Source organism: Notolabrus celidotus, chromosome 8, assembly GCF_009762535.1.
Source record: "Notolabrus celidotus isolate fNotCel1 chromosome 8, fNotCel1.pri, whole genome shotgun sequence".
Classification (NCBI taxonomy): domain Eukaryota; kingdom Metazoa; phylum Chordata; class Actinopteri; order Labriformes; family Labridae; genus Notolabrus; species Notolabrus celidotus.
The window spans coordinates 25,518,920-25,546,889 of NC_048279.1; the positions used below are offsets into that span (position 1 = coordinate 25,518,920).

The window sequence follows — 27,970 nt, forward strand, 5'->3', positions numbered from 1 at the left end:
GGTTTTAATATAACAAAATATGTCTGCATTGAAAGAGGTCTGTAACAGTTTTGTTATTAATCAGTTGAACTGCCTCTTTAGATTGAGACACTGAGTCTATCTGCTTCTAATCACTACAGTATTTAAGGAAATGGCATATACATTATTAAGACTGGCCTTAAATCTTGAGTTATCATGTTGAAACAAACATGGCCTGTGTTGTCATGCATCATGTTAACATATCAGACGTTTGAGATCAAAATTCTCACAGCCAATATGTTGTTTTTCTCCATACTAAGTTTTTATTTGATCGCCCTATTTTGGCTTTTAATGTTGGATTGATTCACCAATGGCAGATGGTTCAATTTCAACAGAAGAAGTTTCAGTAGTAAAGGACAACAGCAGCTGATATAGCATAAGACGACTCCAGCCATGCCGCTTAAACTGATGTCAGGGTTTTTTTTCTGATGAAAGCAGCTTTTGTTTTGTAGAACAAATCAGTTCCCTCTTAATCATGAAGTATTTCACCGATGGTTAAAAAACAAAGTACACAGACAGCTAACACAAGCACAACACATAAAAACTGACATGATTTTTTAATGAGAAATACACGAAACTGAAAAAATTGTACAAATTGAAATAAAATAAAAAAAATTGCATTATTCTTATAATTTCTGGTACTTTTTTACATAGACTTTTCCATTATTAACCATTATCTGTTTACTTCAGAGCAGGATCCCTCATCTGAAAATCCATAATTACACGACTGAAGTCAAGACATTTCTGATCGTTGCCTCGGTGACCGAGATGAGACATGATTCATCTGCATGTGGTGGTCCTTTGTGCCTTCAACAGCAAACAGACTGAACACATCTCATCTGTAGAGCTGGAACTTTCCACATAATTAGAGCCTTTTTTGTCTGCACACTACTATGGACACGAACAATCAGTAATATGAACTGGTGCCCTGTCCTGGTTGTGAATCTGAAAAGAGAAGAAGAGTTTTAATATAGACACAGAATCTGTTTTCATTTAAACACTGAAAATTGAAAATGCAGGCTTGTGTTAGTTAAAGGTTTTCAAGCGTCTGACTTACTTGAAAGTTGCTGTTGCAGCTGTCTGACAAGAGCTGCAGTCTGCTGCTGCTGTTGAGTCTGCTGCATTCCCTGCCGCTGGAACTAGACACACACACACACACACACACACACACACACACACACACACACACACACACACACACACACACACACACACACACACACACACACACACACACACACACACACACACACACACAAAGTAGATCAGTTTGATTTCTTCTCATTGGTACAGGCGCCAGCAGTTGTATAACAAGTTATTTATTTGTACTTCCTGAGCTTACAAAGACTCTTTCATTGTGTCTCTTGGTTAATTATGTCAAGATAACTGGCTAGGCCTCTTTTTTGCAGATAAGTGTTTTATTTGATAACACCAAATAGAAGCCGGCAAGATCACTGTCAGTGGTAACAGTTAGCAAGGTGCCACCTACTGACTCGTGATAAGCAGCTGTTGTATGCAGATAACAGCTTGATAAACTTATAATCACAAAGCTTGTGACGATGAAATGATCTCCAAACAGTTCTCTGCTTCAGTTCATTTTAAAACTTTTTCAAGTAGTCGCATCATTTTTATAAAAAGAAACAAAAATATGATTTTCATTAACACAAGGGCAAATTTTGAGAAAACACACCAAGGTCAACGATTATTGCACCACACTCTTTGTGAAACATGGAGGAGGCAGCATTTCAATTCTTGGGAAGCAAAATTAACTTCATTTAGAAGTTATATATGGGGTCTATGTATTTTTAGATCGTAGCTGAAATGAAATCTCATTGGTTAAAAACAGAATTCTTGCCACATTACTAAGTGTGCAAAAAACTAAAAATCAACCTTGGATATTAGTTCAGATGTCAGGTGATATACTTAATTTCAAAATCCCTGAACATACGCAACTAGAGGACAAGTATAGGCGTTTTTAGACCGCAGGAACTTTACCCCGGAACTAGGGACTTTACCCCTGAACTATGTGCGTTTCGAACGGATGAACCAGGGTCTAAATTTAGTTCAGGGGTAGATAATCTCCCCCTGAAAAGCCCCTGCTTGGGGGGTAGTACTTTTCAAAGGTTCTGGGACTTTCGGTTGAACGTAACGGTGTTTGTGGAGTTTACACAGTTGTTGAAACACAGAGGGAGTTCCTGGGAATGCATACTAGTTTAGTTTTTTATTAAGATTTCAAAATATTATTTAATATAATTTTTTTCCTCCATACGTCACTGGCCTGATTTGCACAATCTACCCAGGACTTCAGCCCACGGTCAAAATGCAGACAACAATGAGGGCACAGGAACCTTTTTAGTTCAGGGTAAAGTAGTTCTGGGGGCTAAAAGACCCTGGAACTCTTGGTTGATATGCACCTTAAGAGTATGATGGACAGTCATGTACTCTAAATATGGTGACAAATGAAGTAATGCATAATGGATCATAATCCATCAAGCCCTGTGATAGGTTGGCGACCCGTCCAGGGTGTACCCTGCCTCCCGTCCGAAGTCAGCTGGGATAGGCTCCAGCCCCCCGCAACCCCGAACGGGATAAGCGGTCAAGTTAATGGATAGATGGATGGATAGTCATACAAAAACTTAGTGAAAACATGTCTCCTGTTACACTATTAACCAACTAACAACTGTACTTCCTAGATTGGACCTACCAGGGGTTGCTGAGGCGGCAGTGGCTGCATGCCCAGGCCCTGGTTCTGAGCCTGGCCAGGTGGAGCAACAGCTGACACCTGCTGCTGCTGTTGTTGCTGCTGCTGCTGCTGAGCAACCTGCTGTTGAGGGGGAACCTGCTGGGGTTGGACCTGTTGTTGCTGCTGCTGCTGCTGCTGCTGCTGCTGCTGTTGCTGTTGCTGTTGTTGAACCTGTTGGGCCTGCTGCTGCTGTTGTGATATCTTAGAGTTCGGAAAGCAAAGTCAGAAAGTTAAAGTCAAGCCTGATCTCACACCAAAAGAATAATCACAGTTTTTCAATAAGCTTGGACACAGTAGCTTTGTAGAGCCTAGGGCAGGCATTTTATTCAATATAAGGGATTGTTTGCAGTCCAACAGCACTTAATCCTTAAGCAATTCTACAGCACTCAGAAACTTAGTACATAAAAAATTAACACTTATATCCAATGCATACTCTGTATGAGATGATAGCGTATACTTTAAGTTCTGGGTAAATAAATCGTTCTTTATTGACTTACTCTGAGTGCTTGTTGTCTGAGGTACTGCTGCTGTTGCTGTTGTTGTTGCTGTGCTGCTTGTTGCTGCTGCTGTTGCTGCTGCTGTTGTTGTTCTGCCATCATCTGATTGGGCCTCATGCCCGAATGGACGCCCTGGCCTCCCATATGACTGAGGCCATGCATGATGGGGTTCTGCTGAATTGGCTGGTGGGCAAACCTGAGATACGTAGGACACAAGGTAGAAATGTGAGGGCAGGGTAGTCTTGCAGAGAACTGACAGTAGTCCCATAAAAGTACAGCTACAAACAAAGAAGAAGCATCACTTACCTCTGTGTGTTCTGCATATTGTGTGCATAGCCTGGAGCCTGCTGGTGAACGTAACCACTGGGCCTCTGCTGCATTTGCCTCAGAGGATCCACCACAGCTGGGTTACCTCCAGGATGGCTGCCCTGGAAGTTTTGGTTCCCGTAGGAGGGAGGAACTATACCACCACCTTGGGACAGATGCGGCTGCATCCCCATGTGTGATGCGTATGAGGTATAGCCCTGAGATATGTTCTGAACAGACAAAGTAATGCTGATAGTTAAAAACAAGACAGAGGAGGACATTATAGACTCATATGACTGGCATAGTCAGGTTTATTCATGTGTACCCAAACAAGGTCAGGACAGGTGATGCATGTGACTATATACAGCTTATGGTATTTCTTGTTAATTTTTTACTTAACAATCTGAAAATGTTGTCATGGTGAAGTGGATTCTGTATTAACAGATGTTCTCTGATCATTGTAAGTATAAATAAAGGTGGATGAGGACATTTCCTGTATGAATGGAGGTGTTAGATGTTTCATGCATTTGTAAGCTAAACAATTAAAAACACAAAGACAGCCTTACCTGAGAAGCCTGCATTGAAGTATATGGTTGGTTGGGTGTTATTTGTCTGATTTGCTGCCCGATCATGCTCTGATTCTGGAAAAAGAGACAACAAGTCAGCAAAACATCAAATTCAATGTCTTTCACCAGGAGGGAGAGAGCTGTAGTAAAGTTAATAAGGAAACCTTTTCTACATGAGTCAATTGTAACTGATCTCAAGCAGCACTGGACCTCCTTTTTATAGCACTTGATAATTAGAAGGAGCCTGACCTGTCTGAGGGCTGACTCACCAGTCTGACCTGTAGTTGCTGTCGTAGCATCTGGCCCTGAGGCATGGTAGGCTGGGGCTTATAGCCCATGGGGTACTGCTTATCCAGTCCCATCATGCCAGGCATGTTTCCCTGCATACCAGGCATCATGCCTTGGTAGTTGGGCCGAGTGGGCATCATTTTATTCATTTGTGGGTTGCGGGGTGGTCTGTATGGAGGGTCTAAACCTGGACCACCTGTGGGACAACAAAAATCACAACCTTAGATGGTGTTTGATTTAATTCAATGTTGCTGTTGGTGCTTGTGAAGTGATGATGAAGAGAGATTGTGCCTTTGACTGACCTGGGGGTAGAGGCTGGTTCTGTGTGTACATTCCCATGGCCTGCTGACTGTATAGCCTGCCGTATGGATGGTTCTGCATCAGCTCAGGGGGCATACTGGTCCCATAGGTCACGCCACCTGGTGTGCGGTTCACATAATCCTAATGATAAAAAAGGGATACAATTGATTAAAACTAAAAGACTTGATAATGCCCTTCAGTAATACTCTATTATCTGAAATCTTAAACCTTGACCATAACTGACCTCTGCCTTGGGTGCAGGCGTTTTCTTCTTCTTGCTTGACTTCTTCTTCGTGTCAGAGGTCACAGCAGGAACACTCTTCTCTGGCTTCACCGGCTCCATCATCTTTTTCTCTGACTCCTGGGAGACAGGGGTCAAGGGCTCTTCTTCTTCAGGGGGCAGCGGGAGTGGCTCCAGGTAATAGCTGCGAGGTTTGGGCTTCAGGTGGGTGTGGTAGAGCAGGAATCGCTGCTGCTCCTCAAACTTAGTAACCTTTCGGTCCACGCGCACCGTACCGAACCAGCCCCAGGAGAGGGGCGCCGAGTGTTTAAGACCCTCAAAGACATCCCAGGGAGAGATCTTCTGTTTGGTTGACACTTGAAGGCCCTGGTGGAAAAGAGAGACATTAGTGTTATCTATTTTAGGATTAGGAAGATCCAAAACTACCTTCAATTCTCCTGATATTTAACAGCTATTGATTGCTTACTGTTTTCCCACCCATGACTGAATGTTAACAGTTGCTACAACCTCATTACAGGTGCATCATTTCCTCTTGCTGATTACCTAACATTACTTTTAAGCACATTGATGTACAGTGCTTTCAACTTTTGAAATTTGAAAAGTAAGCTTCATTAATATACTTCTATTGGTCGAGTAACATGAGTGCCAAGACAGTTTTCATTATATTACCTCAGCGACAAACTTTGCAGGTTGAGGTCAAGTTGAATCAAATTGTGATGACAGCACTTACCTCCTTCTCAAATCCAGCGATCTTGTTACCCTTTGTGTCTATTAACGAACCCTGAGGTTCACAGGTTATGACATCACGGGTCTGCTTGGGCAGCGGCAGCAGCTGGCGAACCTTTTCCAAACTTTCTGACTGCCGATCTCCAAGCTCTTTCTGTGGACGCAAAATGTGTACACTTTAGAAATTAGGAAGTTAGGAAAATAAGGACTTTTTCAATAACCACTGCAGACCTTTTGCTTCTTTTCTAGTACACCATTCAAAATATATTGCTTAGATGCAGTTATCAGTTTATTACAACATATGAAGTTAAAATTAATCTTGACTACTCTTTTTAAAGCGACACAGTATTTTGCACATGATGACAGAGCCAGTGCTTGATTTTCAAGGCAGTGATACTGCTGGAGTCTCACATCTTCTGCAGAAGAGATTTGACCTTTTTTGTTTGTATTTCTGGCTGTTCTTCTGGGGGGTTCTTATCTTCAATGTCACTTTCTTATGTACCAGAAGATGATTCAAAAAAACAAAGATCCGAGACTTTAAATACGTCCAAACCAGGTTTACACCCACTGTATGAACAGAGGTATCATTTTACGTCTTCAAACACATCGTCAAGGTTTGGCTGTGGATAAGTAACGTGTTCTGATCTTACCCTGAGTTTCTTCACCAGGTTCATATAGGCTCTTTTATTCTCCTCCATGCTGCCCTGAGAGATACTGGACATGTCAGCAGCCAGCGTGCCGTTAATCAGCACACTCAACATGTCCAACACTGTAGTGAAGAGCTCACTGTTGGAGAAAGGCAAACATAAAAGCAGATTAAGAGGCGGACGATTGAAATGGAGGACAGAATTTACATTTTGAATACAAAAGCTGGAGTATCCCATTAGAGAAATCACGGGGGAGTCTCTAAGCCAGAACTCACTTATTGGACTGCATGTCCACTGTGCCACTGCTGATGATGTCAAGGAGAAGTACGGCCCATTCAGTGGTCTGCTGGGTGCTGCGTTGCACGGTGTCAAACATGCCACCCACCTTGTTAGGAGAAGAAGAAAATGTATTAGTCTCTCAGGAACATGTAAAATATCCTGAATGGATATCCTGATCTACATGTCACTATGCAAAGCTCGGACCTTCACATGTACAAAACTAATGATAAATTAAGTTCAGAAAATGGAAAGGGATGCTGTTAGCAGAGATGAAGAAGTTCTTACAAGATTGAGTCGTAGTTTCAGAGCCTCATGCATCATTTGTTTCGCTTTGCAGTCGTCCTGGTACTGGTCTTCCCTCCAGTTAGTAACAATCTGCTGCACTTGGCTGTAGAGAGAGGTGAGGAGGCCTTCCCTCTGTTCATCCTGTCCCTTCAGGCATGTCAGCACCAGAGACAAGAATGGCTGCTGGCTTAGCAGAGACATGCTGAGGAGAGGGGAACAAAGAAGAATTGAGTGAATAAAAAAATCTTGTTTGATAGCGATTAAATTTAAATGTTTTTGCCGCATAATAAAAACCATCAGAGGTACTACAAAAGGGTTTTATGCTCGTAGATCTTAGAGATGAAATGTGATCATGAACCAGACAACGCCTTTTACCTTTTCTGTTTTTGCCGGTCCCTCTCTTTACGTGAGGAGGAACCCAGGTGCTGTCCTTTCTCCAGCTCCTCTCCTGCTGCCTTCAGTACATGGCCCTGAACTGTGGTGGGCAGCTTGGCTATCAACGGAGCCACCAGCCACACGCCTGACCGCTCTGATGAGCTGCAGAACACAGTGCAAACACAATATGTAAGACATCAACACAGCTCAGATCAAAACTATATTTAGAAGACAGGGACAGGCACACACCTTAAAATTGGCTTTATCTTGCTGTTGGCGCTGTTGTTGTTGGATGCAGAGCCGCCTTGGGTCGCTGCCCCGTTCCCTGAGGGGTTATTGGAGTTCATCTCAGCTGATTTCTGAAACACTTCTATGGTTGCCTTGGCTATGTTCTCCAAGAGCGAGTAGAGCTCCTGTTGGAAAGTAAATGAGGAGTGTTCAGGTTAATTTGACAAAGACAACACATTCATAATCTGTGTTAACAAGGGTTCAGATGCACTGAGAACTTACATTATTAGAGCTCTGTTTGATCATCAGCTGCAGCTCCAGGGATGACTGTCTCATCGTCCACTGGTCCATGTTCTACAGAGGGAAAAAAACACTATTGTCTGTTGTATGCATTTTTGTCTTTGGCTTGCAAAAAGCCTGTGAAGGGTTTGCACAGTTCCTAGCAGCAGTTATACAGTCTCTCATTTAGCCAGTAGAGGGCAGTAAGACCTCACAGTTCTTATTAAATACAGACTACTTCAAAGCAGATTTATGTAAATTATTTTGAGATGATTTAGACAAAAGACAGTATATTTGATTATTACACATGTTTCTGTGCATTGTCTACCTGTAGGATGCGTTTGATTCGCTGCCTCTGTGGGTTGTCCCCATCATCACTGTCCAGCTGGCGGTGTGGGTAGCAAATAAGCTGCAGGAGGCGCTGGGCCTGAATGTTTACCAGAACCGGGTCCTGAAGGGCGCTGCTGTCCTCAGATAAAGACTTCAGGCAGCGCTCTCCAACCCATTCCTGCAAGACGGAGGATGAGGTGAAAGGATGAGAAGTAAGGCAGCAATGAGGAACTTCAGTGATCCTCAAGTATAATGCAACAGTAAGAAGAAAATAAAGCCTGTATGCCCAGCTCTGCATGTCAACTTTAGTTGTGGATTTCACTGATTTTACATCATTCCCCCTCATGTCAGCTCATATCCTCACCTGCTGGCAGATCGTCTTCAGAACATACTTTGCATACACATCCAAACTGGCTGTTTCTATGGAGACATTCCGGCCCTCAGATATGTCATCTAGGCCAGCAGGGTGCGACAGTCCTGAGCCTCTTAGCTCTGCATCACCTAAAAATAACACAGACCATTAAAAGCATCAGTGACATCTGCATCATCCCCTTTAATGACACAATTGAGGCTAACCTGATGTAGTTTTAACTAGACAAATTGATCTCATTTAAACTCAATTATCATCATTTTCTACTTTAAATCACTGATCCAATTTATTATGAGTCAAGTTCAGATGTTCAGCTTCCTGCAAAGACTCTTACCGAGCATAAAAACAGCTTTGAGGACAGCAAAAACTGCTCCAACAACTATGCTGTTCTGAGAAGCAGCAAGAAGATGGCGATCACAAGACGACCGGATACCAACAGGAGATTTATCTGCAAAATCCAAACAGTCACCAGTGTTAGGGCAGGAAGACTCATAGTTTAATAAACATAAATGTGCTGAAACAAATGCAAAGAGGATCTGTGGTTATGTTTGCTACCTGACTTCACACCGTCTTGGGGTACAGGGTTGCGCTGTGGCGTCTTGAAAAGGTGCAACAGAATCCTGCATGTGAGTCTGGCTCCTGGCTCAGAGTCTTGCTCACTGCAGGCTGAGGATTTAGAGAAAGAATTGTACAGAGTTAAGTATCTTCACATCATATTTCCAGGCTTCGCATCCTCCCAACTCCAAGACACCCATTTAAAATTAAACCCTGTCCACCCCTTGATCGATCAGGCTGAGAGAATTCTCACAGAGCTGCTGTCGCAAACGAGGGGCGGTGAGAACAAAGCAGTAACAACAAACCAGGGCTGCTGGCATTTGGCATGATTGGCTCTGTTATAAAGTGAGCCAGACCCAAGCAAACAGCCTGGCTGAATGGAGCATTGTCTCCAAGCTAGGAGGAAAAAAATGATTCAAACAGGGGGAGAGAGGAAGAGAACAAAGTGCACCAAGGCAATATGGACCCACATCAAACACGGTGTGTGTACTCTCCTCTCTGATAGAAATAATGCATTATAAAGCATGGTGTTCCTTCCTGCAGGGTAGACTGCTGTGTACTGTTTACTCATTAGTAGAAAGCCTAATGGCAGGAGTATTAGTAAACATGTAGATGCTTGAAAGGAGGTTGGCACTGGGAAGTCTGGTGAAGCTGTATCACAGACAGAAACAATTTATAAGTCGACCAAGTTTTCTTAACAGTTACTAGAAAATAATAATTAATGGTTGTAGCAAAAAGCTTTAAGTCTGGGGGAAAAGATCAAGTATAAAAGACTGACGTCGAGCTTCTGTCATAACAAAAGGTAGGAATATAAACATAAAATCAACTAACTTCAAATTTGCCTGAAAGAACTGTTTCCCTTTTAAAATAAATGTTGTTGAATTATAAATAATTATGTTTTAATAATCCTTCCTTCATTTTGCTCTGATTTGGCAGGGTGTATTTTTGTCTACTAAGGTGTCTGAGATGAAACAATCCTTACCTGCATTCAGGAGGGAAGGAATGGCCACACAGCGGACCAGGTCTTCCAAAAGTAGGCACTGTCTAGCAATGAGGATGGCTACAAAGGTGGCCAGGGAATCATGGAAGGACAGATCGCTAACCTGAAGGATAAGAGTGGAGAAATAATGTTAGAATAACTGCTGTAAGACGCTAAAGCACTAAAGCACTAAAGCACTCAGAAAAAGAAACCTATTTTTTGAGGATATTTTCAACAACTCCCCCGCTAAGAACAAGGAAAGTGCTTTTGAAGTCCTACTAAAGCGGGATTTATATATTTAAAGGGGCTGAACTGTTGGTGAAACAGCTAAGTTTGCTGACATGCATTCCCTTTAAAATAGAACTACATGTAGGCCCTGAAGAGTTCGAGGTGATTCAACACAGGAACTGCAAGAACTGTGATTGGATAACATTTAGGGCGTTCAAGAAAGCCCTTTTGAATTTAAGTTTCCTGAATTTACCTCTGGTTCAATAAATCTGCACGTGTGGCTCACTGAAAATGACAGTATACAACACATGCCTCTCGAATTAGGGATCTAATAATACAACTCTAAGCCAATAATCAAAGCCTACCAAATAGCATCCAACAGTAGGAGTCTGGTTAACCCCTTAAGTTCAGTATACATCCAGCTAAAGAGCCATGCAATGACAACTTACATCAACATTACACAGCAAATCATTGAAGCCACAGTTGCCATTGTTAGAGGAGCAGCAGAGAGCTTTCAGGATGCCGAGCCACTCGGCACTCAGGGAGCGACAGTACGCTGTCAGCTCAGCACACAGGATCCCGATGTCATTCACCCTGAAAGCACATCATAGAATGAAACAACAGAAGAGTGAAGAACATAAAACTGCATGAGACATAAAAACATACAAGATAATGGTTTAGAGAAGTTAACACACCTTTCTGGGTCTCGGTGATCTACACACACATCCATGAGCACGTTACACACAAAGCTGTAGCGGTTGGCCGGGCTGTCGTTGAGGATTTTGCCCACCATTGAGTGGTTGAAGTTGTGGGCCAAGGGGTTGGCTATGGCCTCCATCATGAAGACAGGATCCCAAAGCATGTTGGAGTCAGAGGGGTCGATGTTACAGTAGATGGAGTTTTTCACTTTGGAGCAGAACTCACTGAGAGAGAGAAGTTAAAGTTACATTCAGTGGAGCATGGTGGGGAAATCATATATGGTGTTCATGATTGTTTACATTTTCTGATTGATAAAAAGCAGCTAAGGATGAGACTGAAATTATAAACAGATCTGGATCCATATGTTATAAATATGCACACATGTAAAGTGTCAAACTGCCAACTTTTGAGACGTTTATTTCTACCTGAAAATCTCTCCAAACTTGTTCTTGAGGTGACTGCAAGATGTGTAGAGGTCATACAGGTACGCCAAGATACAGCGCTCAGCCGAGGAACAGTCTGCCGGGTTCACACCTGATTTCACCACGTACCGCAACCTGAGGGTACAATTACACACATGATTCCACAGCGTCTCCCCCCAGCTTCATATTCAAAAAACAGAGTCAGACTTTCTGACAAAAGGTTTGATGCTTTACACTGACAGTTTGAGGGAAGATTGATATCGCTGTCCTGGTTTTACGCTTTAACTGAGCAGCCACTGAATTTCATCTTTTATCTTTAAACTTGAAACACAGGGAGCCGGACACTTCCCTCTATGCAGAGTCACTGTACCAGTACATTTAAAGCTTATTGACTCTTATCTTATATGTTTAAACAATATAAAAAAACTGGACTACTTTTCTGCCAGGGGCAATAACATCCTGAGAGAGTAGTCTGGCACGTAATCTTCCTTAAAACTACAATGATCTGCTTTTGAAAGAAGTTATGCCGTCTTCATAAGTGAGAGCTTTAGAAGCACATCTGGGCAGCTTTTGTTACCTTCAGACAGAGACTTAGTGCTGAAGTGTGTTAGCTTCATACTGACATGTTAGCGGTATCGATTTTCCCATCTTGGCATCGCAGTGAATAAGCATATTCTCCAAACTGCTGATCTGTTCCTTTAACAGTATTTTCTGAAGAGGCACTACTCTTCTATTTAATTAGGTTTCTCTTAATTAGAGGCTTTATATAAGCCATCTTTAAGCTTTACTTATCTTCAACACTTGAGGCATTGAGCTAATGCTTTAATCCAAAATGACTTTCAACCACTGCAACAGCAGAATCAGCTGAAAATGTGAAATTAAAAGCATCACAAACAACTGCTAATAGTGTGCTGCATAGGAGGTGTACTGTGCACGCTGTGACAAGAAAAAAAAAAATCTCATTATAGACGGTAGAATAAGGCTGTGAGTGACAAAAGCAATAACAATTCTTTAACCTGCTTTAACGACCTGAAACGTTCTTTTTATTGCTTTAATTATCAGTTTGTAACGCTGCAAACAAACCCTGTGCGTTATTCACTGTAGGACTACAAGTCCCAGCCACAGCAGACCCAGGTTTGGATCTTTTTATCTAAATCCCTTAAATATAAAAAGACATCAGACGGACAATTTTAAAGAGATCTTGTTAAAAAAACATTGAAGCTTGTAAGTGACGTACCCATCAAAAACTTGTGCTGTCTGCTCAGGGTTGAGAATGAGGCAGGAGTGGTACCTCCTCAGTACAGCTACGATACACAGACACAGGCTAGTGGTATAGCTGCCCACAAGGCTGGACGACTTCAGCAGCAGCTCGGCTTCCACTAGAGTCAACTCATTCAGAAGCTACAAATCAAAATGTCATGGGTTATTATCAAACAATTACCAAAAAGTTACATCTGGATTTGCCCGAGTCAAACGGCAGAAGTAAAGATGATGTCTGTACCTGAATAGCAAAATCTATGAGGCCACTAATGTTGAGGGAGTACTCCATGAGGTCAAAGATGAACTGAATGTGCTGGACGAGAGGCAGGTGATAAGACATCCCTGAGGCAAAGCTGGTGATCTGTTCCATCACATTTCTGGACACCTGTACAAAAAAACAAAAACATCACACATCATTAACATGCAGGGATAAAGATTGTATGGCTTTGGCTCCAACTCTGAGCTGCTGCACAACAACAAGCTGTTCAGCAGAGCTCGTGGTATGACAGTCTACATTTGAGATCAAAGAAAGTACGCAGGTATTGCCAAAAAAATATTATCTTCTTGCTTTCATGTGAGTTAATGCAGCAGTCCACAGGCACAGAATGAAAACAGGTAGAAACTACAGGCTAGGCTGTGTCCAAAATCAACTCCATTCTCTGATACTAATCAAAGAGATATCTGGGTACATTATGTGTAGCTGTGTTAAGTCTCCTGATTGCATTATCTATTTAAATGGTATTCCCCCATCCTCCCATGGGGAATCGAAATCAATTCAAATTTAATTGTGAACTGAAATGAGTCGCCCTCGGGGTCTTCTGTTTCAGCCTGCGGAGGTATTAGCATTTAGAAATCTTGTGTCTGGTCCACAAACACTCAAGTGAGTCCTGCATACACTGTAACATGGGAGACATGAGGACACCAAAGATTGGGGTTCGTTTGGTCTAACCTGGGAGGTGACTTGGTGCTGGTCAAAGTGGGAGAGGTGCTGGAATTTTGAGAAGATGTCTTCAGCAGTGGGAAAGGCCTCTGTCTTACTCCTCTTTCTCTTCTGTCCTTCCTCTCCACCTATGTGGGAAAGAAAAAGGGGAAAATAAGAGAGGGTGCAACAACTCAGAACCGGTCAGCAGTATTCATCCCAGTCTGCTGAACAGACCAGCCGTGAAATTGAGTGAAACCAATGGCCAGCTATCTCATTTCCTTCTTTGATTTAAAGCTTGAGTGCTAAAGACGCTGCTACACGGACACTTAATGGGAAAGAAATTGTTCTTTTTATTAAAATAAACATAATTTCCTGCTGAAGGTCACCATCAGCTAAAAGGAACGTGATAAGGTGACACTTAAAGATCTAATCAAGGCCATATTAACTTTGAAAAGCTTAAATCACCTTAATAAGGTCACATGTATCAGAGATAAAGTGGCTGCGAACAGATGAGAGCTATTAGCATAGAAATAGGATGGAGGAAAATTGAGCAATGCAACACCCTGAGGGTCGATAAGAGAAAAATAGGGCCTGTTCTCTTTGAGGCGCAGGAAAGAGAATACAAATGAAATGTATTTAAAGAGCCAGAGTCATTACAGGGAAAACAGCTTCAATTGTGAGAAATCAGCCTGCATGTAAACAGAAGGTTTACAAAACCCAAGCATAGAGAAGTGCAGGAAACATAAGGCAATGTATTGCAAAACTCATCAAAACTTCTAAGCAATTTCACAGACTGTTTTTATCCTTCAGTCAAACTGAATGCCTGCAGCTGTCATAATGCAACACAGAGAAAAATATGAAATACAGGACAGCATGCTATCAGCAGAAGCCTGATAAAAAAGGGGCACATTTACCTGTCTCTGCTGTGCTTTTGCGGTTGAGCACCTTCAAGATGTCTTTGGTAATTTTCTTGATGGTGTGTCGTGCCTCATCTCTCAGTTTGCCCACTCCATACAGGACCACTAATCGCTGGTTGCACTCATGGCTGGCACTCTCCTCCTAAAAGCAATGGCAGAGACACAAAAGGATCCTTTGAAACTGTTTGCACCTGATAACCTGAGAACTAAGACAACCAAGGCTGGAAACAAGACACTTTGTTGAACATCTGTTATAAATGTAAGTTCAGGGTTTTTTAACTAAGCAACCATCTAACCACACTGAGAAAACTGACAGGTGCTATGAGAAGAAATGGAGAACAGTTTTAAAGGATCAGCTTAAAGTTAAATATGATGAAGGTTATTTTCAAAGGGATAAGAGATTAGGGTTAGGTTTTTTCATAATGCAAAATAATACATAACAATTTTTTTGTTTGTTTTTGATTGTGAATAACACAAACAGGATCAATGAATGAAATGTTATTATGTTTTATCCTTTATTTGAACTAACTATTATTATTGTTGTTGAAACACTGAATGAACTGATTTATTTAGATTCTTGCACACTGCATAAAATAAAACAAAATGAACTAATTAAATTAAAATAAATTATTATTAACAATAATAATAATATAATAAATACAAAGAAATAAATAAATACATTAAAATGAATAGTAATAGTAATAATTATTATTATTGTTATTATAAATAAATGAAAATAAATAAATACATTGAAGAATACATGAATAGTAATAATATTAATATTAATAACAACAACAACAACAACAACAAAATGTATGGTCATTCAAATCCCTTTTTTATATATATTTATATAACTTAAGAATATTCAAGAGCAGCTGCATCACAATTTCAACAACTCGATAATGGTGTCTCCGATTGCTAATCATCACCTGGGCCTCGTTCCAAAAAGGCAGAGAAGGGAAAATGAAAATTAATTATCATTCAGCAAATTGAACAGGTGATTATTTATATCTCTGATTATGAAATAAATAAATTGTTACAGAAGCAACATTTCAGAATTGTTGCCAGATCTTAATTATTCAGAGTTAATGTCTATTCAGTCCAAAAAACATTTTTTGACTCCATCTAGTCTGCTTATGTGTCATCATACTGCTTAATGTGAAAGTCAATGCCTGCCCAGCTTTCTAATCAGCACAGAGCAGAGAAGCAGCAGCAGCATCAGTGTCATAATGCATTCAGGTACAGGTTTGAGTGCAGTTCAGTGTTTTACAGCACTCTGAGTCAAAATCATAATCACTGCAGTTAAATGTGTTAGGCCATGGTTACACAAATATATACCATCTATTATAGAGAGGTGTACGTGGCTTGTGGAGAGGTAAAAATAGCTGAAATGTTTTCTCTGTACACTGAAATGCTATATGGTAATCTGTACTGATTGGAAATTACTTAGTAATGTAGTTTCATATGATTTCCTCTAAATGTCAAGCTCTGGGTTCACTCACCTGAGGGATTGGGAAGTGAGTGGCATACTGGATGTGGCGAGGTTGCTCATACAGCTGAGGGAAAGCCGGGTCCATGCCCTTGTCCTTACAGCCGGCCTTGCTGTCCTGGTCTGGAGCTGACTTCTCAGGAGAAGGACTCCCTTTAGACTCGCAGTGCATTGGAGGTGAGAACATCTGCAGGGCAGGAAGAGATTGAAATAACTCTCAAAAGGGTGCATGGAGAATTCACAATGTTTCAAAGGGGCAGCAGTTTAAAAATGAAGGAAATTTACAAGAAAGGTTACGATATTCCTCATCATAATAAACCTTTCCATGGAAGGAAATATAAAGTGTTGAATATTGAGTGTACCTCGTCAAAATTAGCACTGGAGTTGTTATCGATTTCCATTGACTCTGACAGTCCGGTATCCTGTTAAACAGAAAACAACCTCAGGTCAGTCTTTAACGCCACACTGGAGCACAAATGACTCATCACACTCCACAACAGAAGCTTTCAACGTGCCTCCATCTTGCCACCACTGCCTCCCTCCTGCTCCTTGCGCTCTGACTCATCAGAGGGCTCATCACTTGGGGAGCGCGGACGCGGCAGGTGGGAGTCAGAGGCCAAGTCGCCGCGGGAGATGAGAGTGCACATGTAGATGTTGTGGGAAAAGACGTCGTGACGAATGAGCTCACAGAAGAGCAGGACAAGGTTGGAGAACTCCACGCGTTCACTTTCATTTCCAGGCTCCGCTGTGAAAGGGAAAAAAAGAGGGTTTGAATAATTTATTAACAAGTTTCTGTTGCTAGATCATTTATAATAAATATGCGCTGGGTGATGAAACGAGAGGCAAAGTCAAAAGGATATGATGTTTTTTTTTAATATCAAACAGATTGACAGCTTTGAGAATCATAACCGCAGGAAATGTTACAAAACGAAACACAGGAGACGTAGAGGCTTACTCAGCGTGGGGGACTGAGTGTCGAGGAACTGCAGCAGCACATCCTGAAAGACTGGAAGTGTAGCAGCCGAGAGGGAGCCGGATGACACAGAGCCCTTCTCATCCACCACCTCCGACTCACCACACCTCTGAAAACAAACACACACCAGACAGACAACACGCAAGAGACTCTTTGTGAGTGTGAAATGTAGAACACCCATTGAGAAGCTTTCCTTACCTTACACATCCACAACAAATCTGAACTTTAACAGATACCACACTTTAAAAGAAGCAGTATTTTACATGTTTATGAATGTTTGGAGTCAAGCTGAGAGAATGCAATGTTTAAAAAAAAAAGTGAGTCAATCCATTTACATGTAACACAAGTACAGACAGTTCTGGCCTGGGTTGTCTGTTGACTTGTACAACACAAACTGTCAAGCACTAACTAAATGAGGTGAACATTCAGGGCTGTTGTCAAGACCACTCTATTCTAGTTCCCTTTAACCTTGTATATCAGCCATGAAATCGTTGCACTGGCTGTGTGAACTCACGGCTGCAGCTTGGGTCATTTTTTCAGGGTCACAGCACTTATTTACTTACTAGGAGTATTTGGCAATATCCATGAAAAAACTCAAAATCCTTGAAGTTAAAACCACATAAAATCCAATAAATGCCTCCGGGATTTTTTCTAACTGTATTATGTTCTGCACTAAAATGATCACAATGTAAAATAATGTGCAAACAACATGATTAAACCACTGAAACAAATAGTTTAGAGGGAAATTACTGTATTTAAGCAAGGTAGAGCAGGTATATAAAGGTAAAAAAATCTGTGTGTTGATATCCGATATTGGTTTTCCAGAGCCAATACCAATTAATAGTAGCTCATGGACGGACGGATGATTTTTGGAACTGATTTGCCTTTACAGTAGAAATGAAAACTTTCTGTCAAAATTGATAATCTGGAATATTACAAACTCCTCCTAACTAAGTCTTGTTTAAATGGCTTTAGAAATGTTTAATCAAAACTGAAACTGTCAACATCATATTCAGGAGTTAACAGTTAACCAGTTCAGCTTGGTTTGTACTTCTGCATCAAATCAGCACCATAGCCTATGGTGTAGGTCTGCGTATTATTATCATTATTCTTTTATTTCTCATTAAGTACAAGAAAACTGGACACTGTGAGTCCAAAATATGAATCTGTTCAGTTGTCCTGTTGCAGTAAATCCACATGTTGTAGTCCGAGTCTTCACTCTATGACCATGCGTCCACGGAGATTATATATAAGCCTGCTCCTCACGTTGATAATCAGTGTGTTTAACATTTTGAACTCCCCAATATGATCCGTAGCTGTTTAATACCGTCAGTAATATATTTTGTGACATGTAGGAAAATTTGATTTAGGGGGAAAAACCGTTTTGGCATTACTTTTGACCTGGAAAACGTCCAAGCTTTTTAAATGATTAAAAGATTAATTGATCGTTAACATTTCCAAAGATCGATCACGGAAAAAAACTTGAAATTAACATCCCTAATTTAGAGAGATTTACCTTATTTGCTTTAATATTTAATACTTTAATTTGGGAATTGTTCACTTTCCACTTCTCTATAATTGTTCTGAAATTTTCCAACAAGGTATTTTGTACGGTGATTTTAGTGTGCAGTGGTTTTATTTGAGCTACAACACACCTTAAAAATGAAAAAAGATTACTTTATTTACAAAGAAATATAAGAGAAAAATATATATCGCAACTGACCATATCTGAGAATTGAAATAAAATCATAGTTATTTCAATTTTGAGTTCAATCCAGTTTTCTTGAAATCGTTAGAGAATCGTGAGTGAATCGTATCGTGGGTTGAGTGAATCGTTACATCCCTACCCGAGACTACATTGCCAACAAGCACTTGGGCTGGGTGTTGGAGAGTGACGTGGACATATCGATGCACAAGTATGTAGTGCTATCGACTGCATCTGCCACTACAGTTTAGGATCAACGCAGAAGTATAATCAGGCTTTACTGTAAAGTGATGTCAAACAGTTATGATGTCTAGCCAACTAGATAGTGTTACTTGGCTAACAATCCAAGGCCAACACTCAGTCGACCCCTAACTGTGTGTATCTTATCTGTAGATACTTCATACATGTTGTATATGGACACACATGATGTACAGACAGTTCACAATAAAAAGCAAAAAAGTACAGACTAATGAGTTGCAATATGATACACTAGCATACAAAATTGCATTAGTCAATTAGTCAATCAAGTTCATAAGACAATAAGGAGTATAAGAAATAAGTGTCCTTTTTTGTTTCCTTTGTGCTTTACATGGTTCAGTAGCTGCTAAAACGTGCACACCTTGACTCAGGCAGACTGCTCTTTCAGGTATCGTCAGTGCTCATGTATTCTTGTTTGTGTAAAAGCAAGGTTTGTAGTTCCCCCAACATGAATTATGTTGCTGTTACACATTCTGATTATAGCAGTAAGTGTTGTGACACTTCTTACAGGGTGGAACAAAAGAGGGAGGAGGGTGACTGCCAAAACAAGAACACAGTAATAACAAGAAGTCTTATAGTCTGCCAGTTTATACTGTCAGGCATGACGGCACACCAGTAAGGACTTAGTAACTGGACACCAGAGCTGAGGAGGCGTAATTAATTAGAGCAATATTAAAACAGCTATTTGAAGCTGTGATGGGGACACAAACATTCAGTAACTGACGGAGGGGGCTGTGTGCATGTCTCTTACCTCTGCTTCTATTTCAGCCTGTCTCTTCTCCAGCAGCTTGGCCACCACCATGGCTCTGTGTCTGCCAGAGCGCTTACAGCACACTGCCCATTCACAAAGCAAGGTCACCACCGCATCATCGTCTGGTGACATCTGCACACAAAACATGCCTTGTGAGACAATACGGCTAAAAATAGAAGAGCTTGTCACATTTTATAATCTAGTAATCACATGGTATCTGCAGAGATGCTTCATGTAACATCGCACTCACTATTGTTTCATGTTTCATGCAGGATGGAAAAAAAGAGAGATAAAAGGAGTCTATCTTTACCTCGTGACCATCTTTAGTCTGTCCTGACCCGAATATCCGGTTGTACAAAAAATCCAGTGAGTTGTTAAAGTCGGACTTCTCAAAGCTGTGGTTGTCCAAAACCTCCAGCGTGTGAAGAACTCTTCCAATTGTGAACCCTGGAAACAAGTCATAGAAATCCCCCAATCAAACACAGGCCTGATTATTCCCCACACACACACACACACACACACACACACACACACACACACACACACACACACACACACACACACACACACACACACACACACACACACACACACACACACACACACACACACACACACACAAAACCCCCTGAAGTGTAAACAAATGTATAAAGAGATGGTAAAGGAAGAGCTCTCTGACCTGCTGTGGTCTCCTGACACTTGTCAAATGACCACCTGAACTCCACTGCCTGTCCTCGCTCCTTCACCTGTTCCTCGATTTCTCTTAACTTAGTACGGACCTGTGGAGAAAGAAAGGAATGAAAGATTATCTTCAGAAAAAAACAAAATCAACAACACAAGGCTGAAGTGCAACCAATATATACATGACTTCTTTGAATGCATTGGCAGAAACATAAACTCTTTAAAAAGGGTAAAAATCCTTCATTAATTACAGCTGTCTTTTGAGTTTTTGTCTAAAACATGTGTTGTAAGAGTAGAGAAATCAACGAAGAGTGTAAAAGCAGCTAAGAAGCTAAGGAAAGACTAACTCAACAAAGTCAGACATAAAAAGATTTTGATTTTTGTGTGTGATTTTCTGTCCCTTCTCTCCCTGAAATGTTTCTGGCTCACTTGAGTGTTTACATATCGTCTCCCCATGTTGTATTTAGTTCTAATAATCTTCAAAACGGAGGACTGCAGAGGAAATGAACATTATTCTCTCTTTTATATGTCAATGCTCTGTATACAAACTGCTGTCCAATAACAAAAATAAATAATTAAAAAAAAAAAAAAGAGAGATAGATAAACTCAAAACGACATAAACCAAATATCTTTGCTCTGGCATAATTTAGCTGTTCTTAATTTTTGCCTGAGTTACTGTAAATGAAAGCTTTGAGGAAATGTAACATTCATGTTGAAGGTTGATCTCTGTTCTTTTCCTCTCATCCATTTTCTAGCTTCAAACTGATTTTTAAATTTCGGGGTTGAGCTTAGTGGTTAAGTCGCACGCCCTATGAGCCGAGGCTGTAGTCCTCAGGCGGTTGACCCAGGTTCAATTCCAACCTGTCGCCCCTTTCCTGCATGTCACTCCCCACTCTCTCCCTGTTTCCTGCTCGAGCCATTGTCCTGTCCTCTCTTAATAAAGGCGTGAAAAGCCTAAAAATATAACTTTAAAAAAAACAACAAAGTATAGGTATATGAAAGTAGGTATAGAATCTGAAAATGTTAGCGTGTATGAAAGTGCACATGTGCATATACTTTCAGGTCTGTGAATGTAGGATTTTCTTTCCTTTCACTCCCTGGCTTCAATGGCATGAGTCATAATGTGATGAGAAAAGAACTGCTTTTGTGACGCGTACTTTAAAAGAAAAAAATCAGCGTGAAGAGGAGTGAGTACCTGTTGTGTGAAGGCAGTGTTTCCTCCAGGCATTGGTAAGCTGGACGGAGCAAGCGGCAGGAGGTCCAGAGGTGAACCAGTTTTGTTTCTACTGTCTGTTAGAGAGTAATGCCACACCAGAGCACTGGGACAACACAGCACTATGCTCTGATGGAACAAGAACGAGGTAGAGAAAGACACCAGAAAGCGTTGGTAAGGGGGTTTTAAGTCTTGTCGTACATTTATAAATAATTCTACACCCCTCAGGATGAACAGGGTACCTGTAACATGCAGCTGAGACCGAACACCAGAGGCCTGTGCTGGGGGCAGATGTAAAAGTCTGTGAAAGGTGTCTGAAGCTGGTTCCCGCCTGCTGGCTGTGAGGTTGGGGTAGGGGGTAGGGCGTTTCCTTGCTGTGCCAACATGCCATGGGCCGGATGCCCTCCTGTGCTGGGGCCCAGACTCCCGTCGCTTAGCAACAGGTTGAGGCGCCGTGTACAGAAGTAAGCCAGTCTCCGTGACAAGTAAGCCGACTGTACAAATTCCCCTGAGTACTGCAGGACGGAGGAGAGATTCACAGCATTAGCCATAGCACTCAGCGTCCATTAACAGAAATGCCCCAGTGAGCATCTGTCTGCAAAGGTCAACACCAGGAGAGTGCTTTGGACAAAGACACGAAATCTGGACATGAAAAATGTGTGGACAGCTGTAGAAGCCAGACAGCTCGTGAGTCTCATCGTTAACCGATGAGTGGAAGTGTGGACGGATTTATTCCAAAAGCATTAGTCACCGCTTTGGTGATCAGCTGGTGATGGTAGACAGATAGACTCACATACCTGAAGTAAGAGGGGCAGGAGAAGTCTGAGAAGCTCATCTTCACCAGGGCGGACCTTCTCGAAACACTCCAGCACCCACGTCAGGAACTCGTGTCTGTCTAACATACCGTCCTGAATACAGAAAACAAACACAAGTGCGTCTAAACGTTGTGTGGCTACTTCAAGAAATCAGCTTGGAAGATTGAGGAACATAAAAAGCTGAAAATGATTATCACGTCAATCCCAAAACAGTTCAGCAGTAGACTAGTTAAGACAATAAACCGACCTGAAACATGAACATGGCGAGCTTCTCATTGTACTCCCACTGCTTCATGGCCGTCTCCACATCAGCAGGAGTGGCTGGCAGTGGAGAGCTGCAGCCTTGACTGGGACACTGTCTGTAAAACTCGGCCACCTTCTGAAGCTGCTCCCACAGGTACTTCGTAATAATCTGAGTCCATTCTATGCACACACACATACACACACAAGCGCAAATTAATCCCAAAGCAACAGAAATGTAATTTATGACGTAATATATTCTACTTAAAGATATCACCCCACAGAGCAGAGTATGTCAGTTATAATAATCTCCACCTCATTAAATGTGACACAAAACATGGAGCTTCAAAAATTTAGTAACAATACCCACACACTGCTTTACTTACCTATACAGGGATCAATCACATGTCTCTTCTTGACTTTAGTTTCTGTGATGGCTGCGTGATATGCACAGGTCATTTTGATCATCCATGCTGAACGCATGACGGGGACAGAGTACTTGGCCAGGTACCCAAAAACCTCCTCTTTTTTACTGAAGATAGGAACCTGGGACAAACGGACATTTCATGTGTGTCAGTGATGTTAGTTGATACTTTGCAACAAAAACCAGATAATTTCTCAAAACAGCACCAATTAGAAGAGTAGCTTTGGCAAGTCCAAGTAGTAACTACAATGTTATTAAAACAATGACAAAGGAAGTGCTTATAAGCTTAGATTGCACTGTGTATAATTTCTTAATTATTAAAACTGAGGTCATGGTGTTTGGACCCAGTTGAGCCAGTGGTGTCTCTCCTATAGACCTGGGTTCCCTGCAGACTTATGTAAAACCCATAGTAACAAACCTTTTATCATCTGAGGCTTTTATCCAAAATTAAATCTGTTGTATCTTTTAATGATTTTGAGTGCTTGATTCATTCTTTTATCTCGACCCTTTGGACTACTGTAATGCACTTTACACTGGCATTAACCAGGCCTCCCTTGCTCGCTTACAGTTAGTCCAAAACGCGGCTGCTCGCCTTCTAACAGGAACCAGCAAACATGAACATATCGGTCCCGTTCTCGCCTCCCTCCACTGGCTCCCTGTCCATTTTAAAATTCATTTTAAGATCCTAATGTTTGTTTTTAAGTCACTAAATTGTCTAGCGCCTCAGTACATCTCTTACCTCATACACATCTACGCCCCCTCCAGAGCACTGAGGTCTGCTGATCAGATGCATGTCGTCGTGCCAAAAAGCATGACCAAGCTTTTTCAGTGGTAGCTCCTAAACTGTGAAATGAGCTACCCACCCAAGTCAAAATGGCCCCCACCCTGGATACTTTTAAATCACGGTCTTAAACTATGAAGCCCATGCGGAAGTGTTATAAACTGCAATTCATTGAGAATCCGCTTGAGGCTGGCTGCAGAAACACCGGAAACCACATAGACACCAATTCAAAAAAGACGATCTTTGCAGCATTAATAACCATGTTTACAGCATGGTTCAAAAAACGGCTTGGCTCTATGTAGCTAATTTCTCTATCGGCACACACTGTACGGGGGTGAATTTTTTTCTAATGTGACGCTTCAGATAATATTAAGATTACCAGTTTTTGTCCAAATAAGGACATGTCCGACTTGACTCCCGGTCAGGAACACATAGCTGTTGGCTAGGAGGCTCAAACTCCGCCCCTTTACGGCACACCCTGCCAGGTTGACTTCCACATTTTCAATATGGCTACCGCCGTTAAATGGCTTCAACACAGCGCTCAGGAACAGATGGGTGACGTCACGGATACTACGTCCATATTTTATACAGTCTATGCTTAAAATTCATTTTTACTCCTTGGCTTTTCATACAGCATGAGAGTTCATGTTGGTCTCTGTCTTCTAATTTACTGTATTTTAAATTTCACTATTATTTATTTATACTGTTTGTATTTGTTGTGCAGCACTTTGGTAACTGTGTTGTTTTTAAAATATGCTAGATAAATAAAATGGATTGGATTAATTATGAAAGGACAAGCCTCATAAATCTGAGTCTGCTACAATTAATTCATTCAAATAATCAAACTGGAGAGACTGCAAGCATTAACTCCACATGTTCATTAATCAGTAATTATGTATTCCCCTGATTTAACTTCTTCTTGTGACTGCCAGCTAGAATTTTGATCACTTTGTTTCATAACCGTGGTCCACCAACCGGTGCCAACATCACATGGCTATGTACACTCATTTTATACAGCCTATGCCCAGCCGCTTTATAGCAACACTAGCTGCACTGTGAAGCTGCAACCACGACCAGGATAAGAATCCTTACACCAGCTAGCCTATTTCAGGGATACATCTTCAGATTTGGCAAATCTAAGATGTGCTGTTCATGCTCATGATCACTTTGTTAGCATCAAGTGGGATTTGATTTAGTTTTGGCAATTCAATTCAAAGCACAGCTCTGCCTCTTAATGTTAGCAGGTTGGGCGCTGTGGCACCCTGAAGTAACATCAGTGATAGACAGAAAGTGTGAAATGCTAACATTTAGCTGTGAATTCAACAGCGAACTTTGAACACAGAAGCAGAAATGCTGTTCTGACTGCCACTTGAATACATCATGACAGACAAAACTGAAAAGCCTGTTTTCATTAGTGTTTCTAAGATAAGACAAGGGACACACAGAGATGTATGTGATAGCAGTGATAGTTAATGTGGGAGGGGAAATGGTTGGGCCTGATGAAGGGTAGTTGCAACCTGTTTGATACTTTTTGTCTGTCTACAGAGCAAAATGACTTCCTCTATTGCGGAAATCAATGTCCATTCTTGTGGATACTGGTGAAAAATGTTGGGTTTTGATCACTGCTTAATGTATCAATACCTGTTCTTTTTTCAAATGTAAAAAAAAAGGAAACAGCAGAACAAAAATCAAAAACCAATCAACTGTCTCTTCAAAAGTTCCTCTTGGAAACGTACTACCAGTTTTACCAGCATGAAGGAAATAATACTCAGTTAAGAGGGCTTACAGAGTCTCACACCAAGGTCTTACCTTTTTAGCCAGTTGTGTGAGAGGTTTAGTCCCGGCCAAGTCTGTGAACCAATTATTGATGGAGCTCTGTGACCTCGCTGTGACGAGCCAGAAATTATCCTTCTGGTTGACCTGTGGCTTACGTTTCCCTGTGTCTTGAAACGTGTTGTAACGCAGCTTCTCTGCAATGATGCTGCTGAAGTTTGAGCTAATCTGGAGATAAAAAAGGGACACGTGTAAAATGGCTGCATATGTTTAAAACCCACTTAGACACAATTACAACAAGGAAGCATGCCAGGGAGGAACCTAGAGTTGTTACCTTTGAAGGGTTAAAGTTGACATTTTTTGCACTGCCATGTTCATCACCAGAAACAGCTGGCTGGTTATTAAATCCTTGCTTCACATTCAGTGCGGTCAACTCATCCTGAAAGAACAAACATATTTCAACGCTTATTAAAGTGACTTGAAAGCATTCATGTAAAACAACTTGTGATCAAAACTGTTCCAAAATACCTCACCAAGGGCAAAGTATTAGATTTGGAAAATCTTTATTGTCCCCAAGGGGTTATTTGGTTTGCAGCAATAGTTCCCATAAGCATCATATACAACACAGGCAATACACACAATAAACAAACATTTCATACATATAATGTAAATACATAACTCCCATGGATCACATTATTTATCTATGAGATAAGCTATGGAACTCTCTGCCTCTGGATTTTAAAACAGCGAGCTCTCAGCGTGTTTTTAAAAGTAAACTTAAGACGTACCCTTTTAATCTAGCTTTTAATTTGGAGTAATTTATTTTTTAGCCCTGGACTGCATCATTATTATTATTTTTGTAATCATTATTATCTGAATCATTGCTTTAACATATATTTATCTTATTTAATTATTCATTTATATATTTTTTGTCTTCATCTAATCTTTTTAACGATACCTTATTATTAACTTTTCTTTCCACTATTACTTATTTTATTAGTTTTACTGTATTGATTTTATTTTAATCATAAGTATAATCCTGCCTTTTATAATTTTACCATTGCTGTTGTTTTATGTCTCTCTGTTATTCTGTGAAGCACTTTGGGCTGCATGTTTTTCGGTATGAAAGGTGCTATATAAATAAAGTTGAGTTGAGATAAGAGGCACAAGCTCCCACGATCCTTAGTCCAATTCCTTTGTGCAATGTCAGCAACTCCACAGCTTGAGAACCAAACAGCTGATGGCCAAAATGATCTTAGATATCGGTTTGATCTGGCCCTCCTAGCATAAGTGAACCTCCTCCCTGTTGGCAAAACTCTGTATGAAGAGGATGATGAGGGTCTTCAAGGATGGTCTTTGGTAGCGCAGATTACTGCTTATTAGATACTGGTACTACCGACGAAATTGTCAACTACACAGGACTCTTACTAAGTCAACAAATAGGCTGATTTTACCACTATTGTTGGCTGAACCATGGTAAAAAAAAATTTGAATATCTCAGAGTTTGTATTCGAGGTTTTTCACACCCATCATCACCTTGCACAGCTTTTCACTTTAAATGATTCTTCTGAGTCCATTACTCTAGCATCAAAACGCCGAAACAAATGCCTTATATGTGCAAACATTATTGGCAATAAAACCTGTGTCTCATTTTGGGATCCTTCGCACAGACAATAACCCTACAGGTACAGCAGCCAGCTTTTCAATCCTCCAAGAGATTACCTCAGGTAAATAACAGATCAGGAGCCAACAGCGTTAACAGCCAGCGGGACCAGCAGTCTGCATGCTTTTTAACACACAATCAAGCATTAATTTCAGCCTGCAGGACGTGAAGGTTAGCCCTACAGGTTTAGCCACCGTTAACTCGTTGGACCAAAACATCAAGCTAGCAAACAATTACCAGTCACGCACAATTCAATAAAGCAACGCATAATGTTCCCCATCTCGAAGCAGCAGTTTATATCACACACCACACGATCAGCTACTTTATCTTGGAAAACTTTGGTTTCTAAGAACCGGTTGTTTTCCAAGTAATCTGGACAGCTAGCTAACACACTGACAACTAGGTGCAGTTCATTGTTATTGCTAGGCCCAAATCATCTCCAGGGCTAGCTAAACAGGCTAGCTGCTGTTAGCTTGCACAGCTCCTTGGGTTGAAAGAATCCTTCTGAAAACGAGATTTCCAGGCTCTTTGATTACACGTGTTAAAATCTGACCTCTTTCTGCTTTGGGTCTTGAGGATACACGTCCGGAGGGCCGAGCCGGGGCCGTTTTAAAGGCCGGTGTTCGTAACTTAAGATCCCGAAAGCAGCCATCATCCAGCGGCATCACAGCCAGAGCTTTCCTCCTCCTCCTGCAGCCTGAACAGAACTACAACCAGTGGAGCCACTTCTCGCGAGACTACTGC

General features: G+C 41.2%; 1 protein-coding gene across 2 annotated transcripts; it reads right to left on the reverse strand.

Annotated features, from left to right (window-relative positions):
- Window positions 1-556: 556 nt before the first annotated feature.
- On the reverse strand, window positions 557-27,970 carry med12 (mediator complex subunit 12). 2 transcript variants are annotated; one of them, XM_034689679.1, is made up of 43 exons: window positions 27,780-27,970; window positions 25,898-26,002; window positions 25,600-25,791; window positions 22,972-23,131; window positions 22,593-22,768; window positions 22,328-22,438; window positions 21,773-22,045; window positions 21,513-21,659; window positions 20,316-20,415; window positions 19,947-20,083; window positions 19,637-19,768; window positions 16,905-17,031; window positions 16,465-16,694; window positions 16,312-16,371; window positions 15,963-16,136; window positions 14,458-14,602; window positions 13,571-13,689; window positions 12,863-13,006; window positions 12,599-12,762; window positions 11,365-11,496; window positions 10,936-11,163; window positions 10,690-10,834; window positions 10,016-10,136; window positions 9,034-9,144; window positions 8,813-8,926; window positions 8,473-8,609; window positions 8,107-8,286; window positions 7,782-7,853; window positions 7,521-7,684; window positions 7,272-7,433; window positions 6,897-7,098; window positions 6,608-6,717; window positions 6,336-6,471; window positions 5,690-5,839; window positions 4,963-5,325; window positions 4,721-4,859; window positions 4,409-4,614; window positions 4,131-4,205; window positions 3,565-3,794; window positions 3,259-3,454; window positions 2,723-2,962; window positions 1,076-1,157; window positions 557-963 (listed from the first exon to the last, which is right to left on the reverse strand). In XM_034689679.1, the coding sequence occupies exons 1-43, from the start codon at window positions 27,879-27,881 to the stop codon at window positions 926-928; spliced, it is 6,531 nt and encodes a 2,176-aa protein (XP_034545570.1). In that variant the 5' UTR covers window positions 27,882-27,970; the 3' UTR covers window positions 557-925. The 2 variants fall into 2 exon arrangements, with proteins under 2 accessions (XP_034545570.1, XP_034545569.1); XM_034689678.1 differs by having other exon boundaries at window positions 899-963; window positions 4,400-4,614.

Excerpts from the sequence above, each read along its gene's own strand:
- med12 (XM_034689678.1), bottom strand. The coding sequence starts at position 27,881 with ATGATGGCTGCTTTCGGGATCTTAAGTTACGAACACCGGCCTTTAAAA. Across the intron at positions 16,372-16,464 it reads GCAGTGGTGGCAAGATGGAG|GATACCGGACTGTCAGAGTC; the intron begins GCACGTTGAAAG and ends TCTGTTTAACAG. Across the intron at positions 9,145-10,015 it reads TCCTTCCCTCCTGAATGCAG|CCTGCAGTGAGCAAGACTCT; the intron begins GTAAGGATTGTT and ends CTAAATCCTCAG.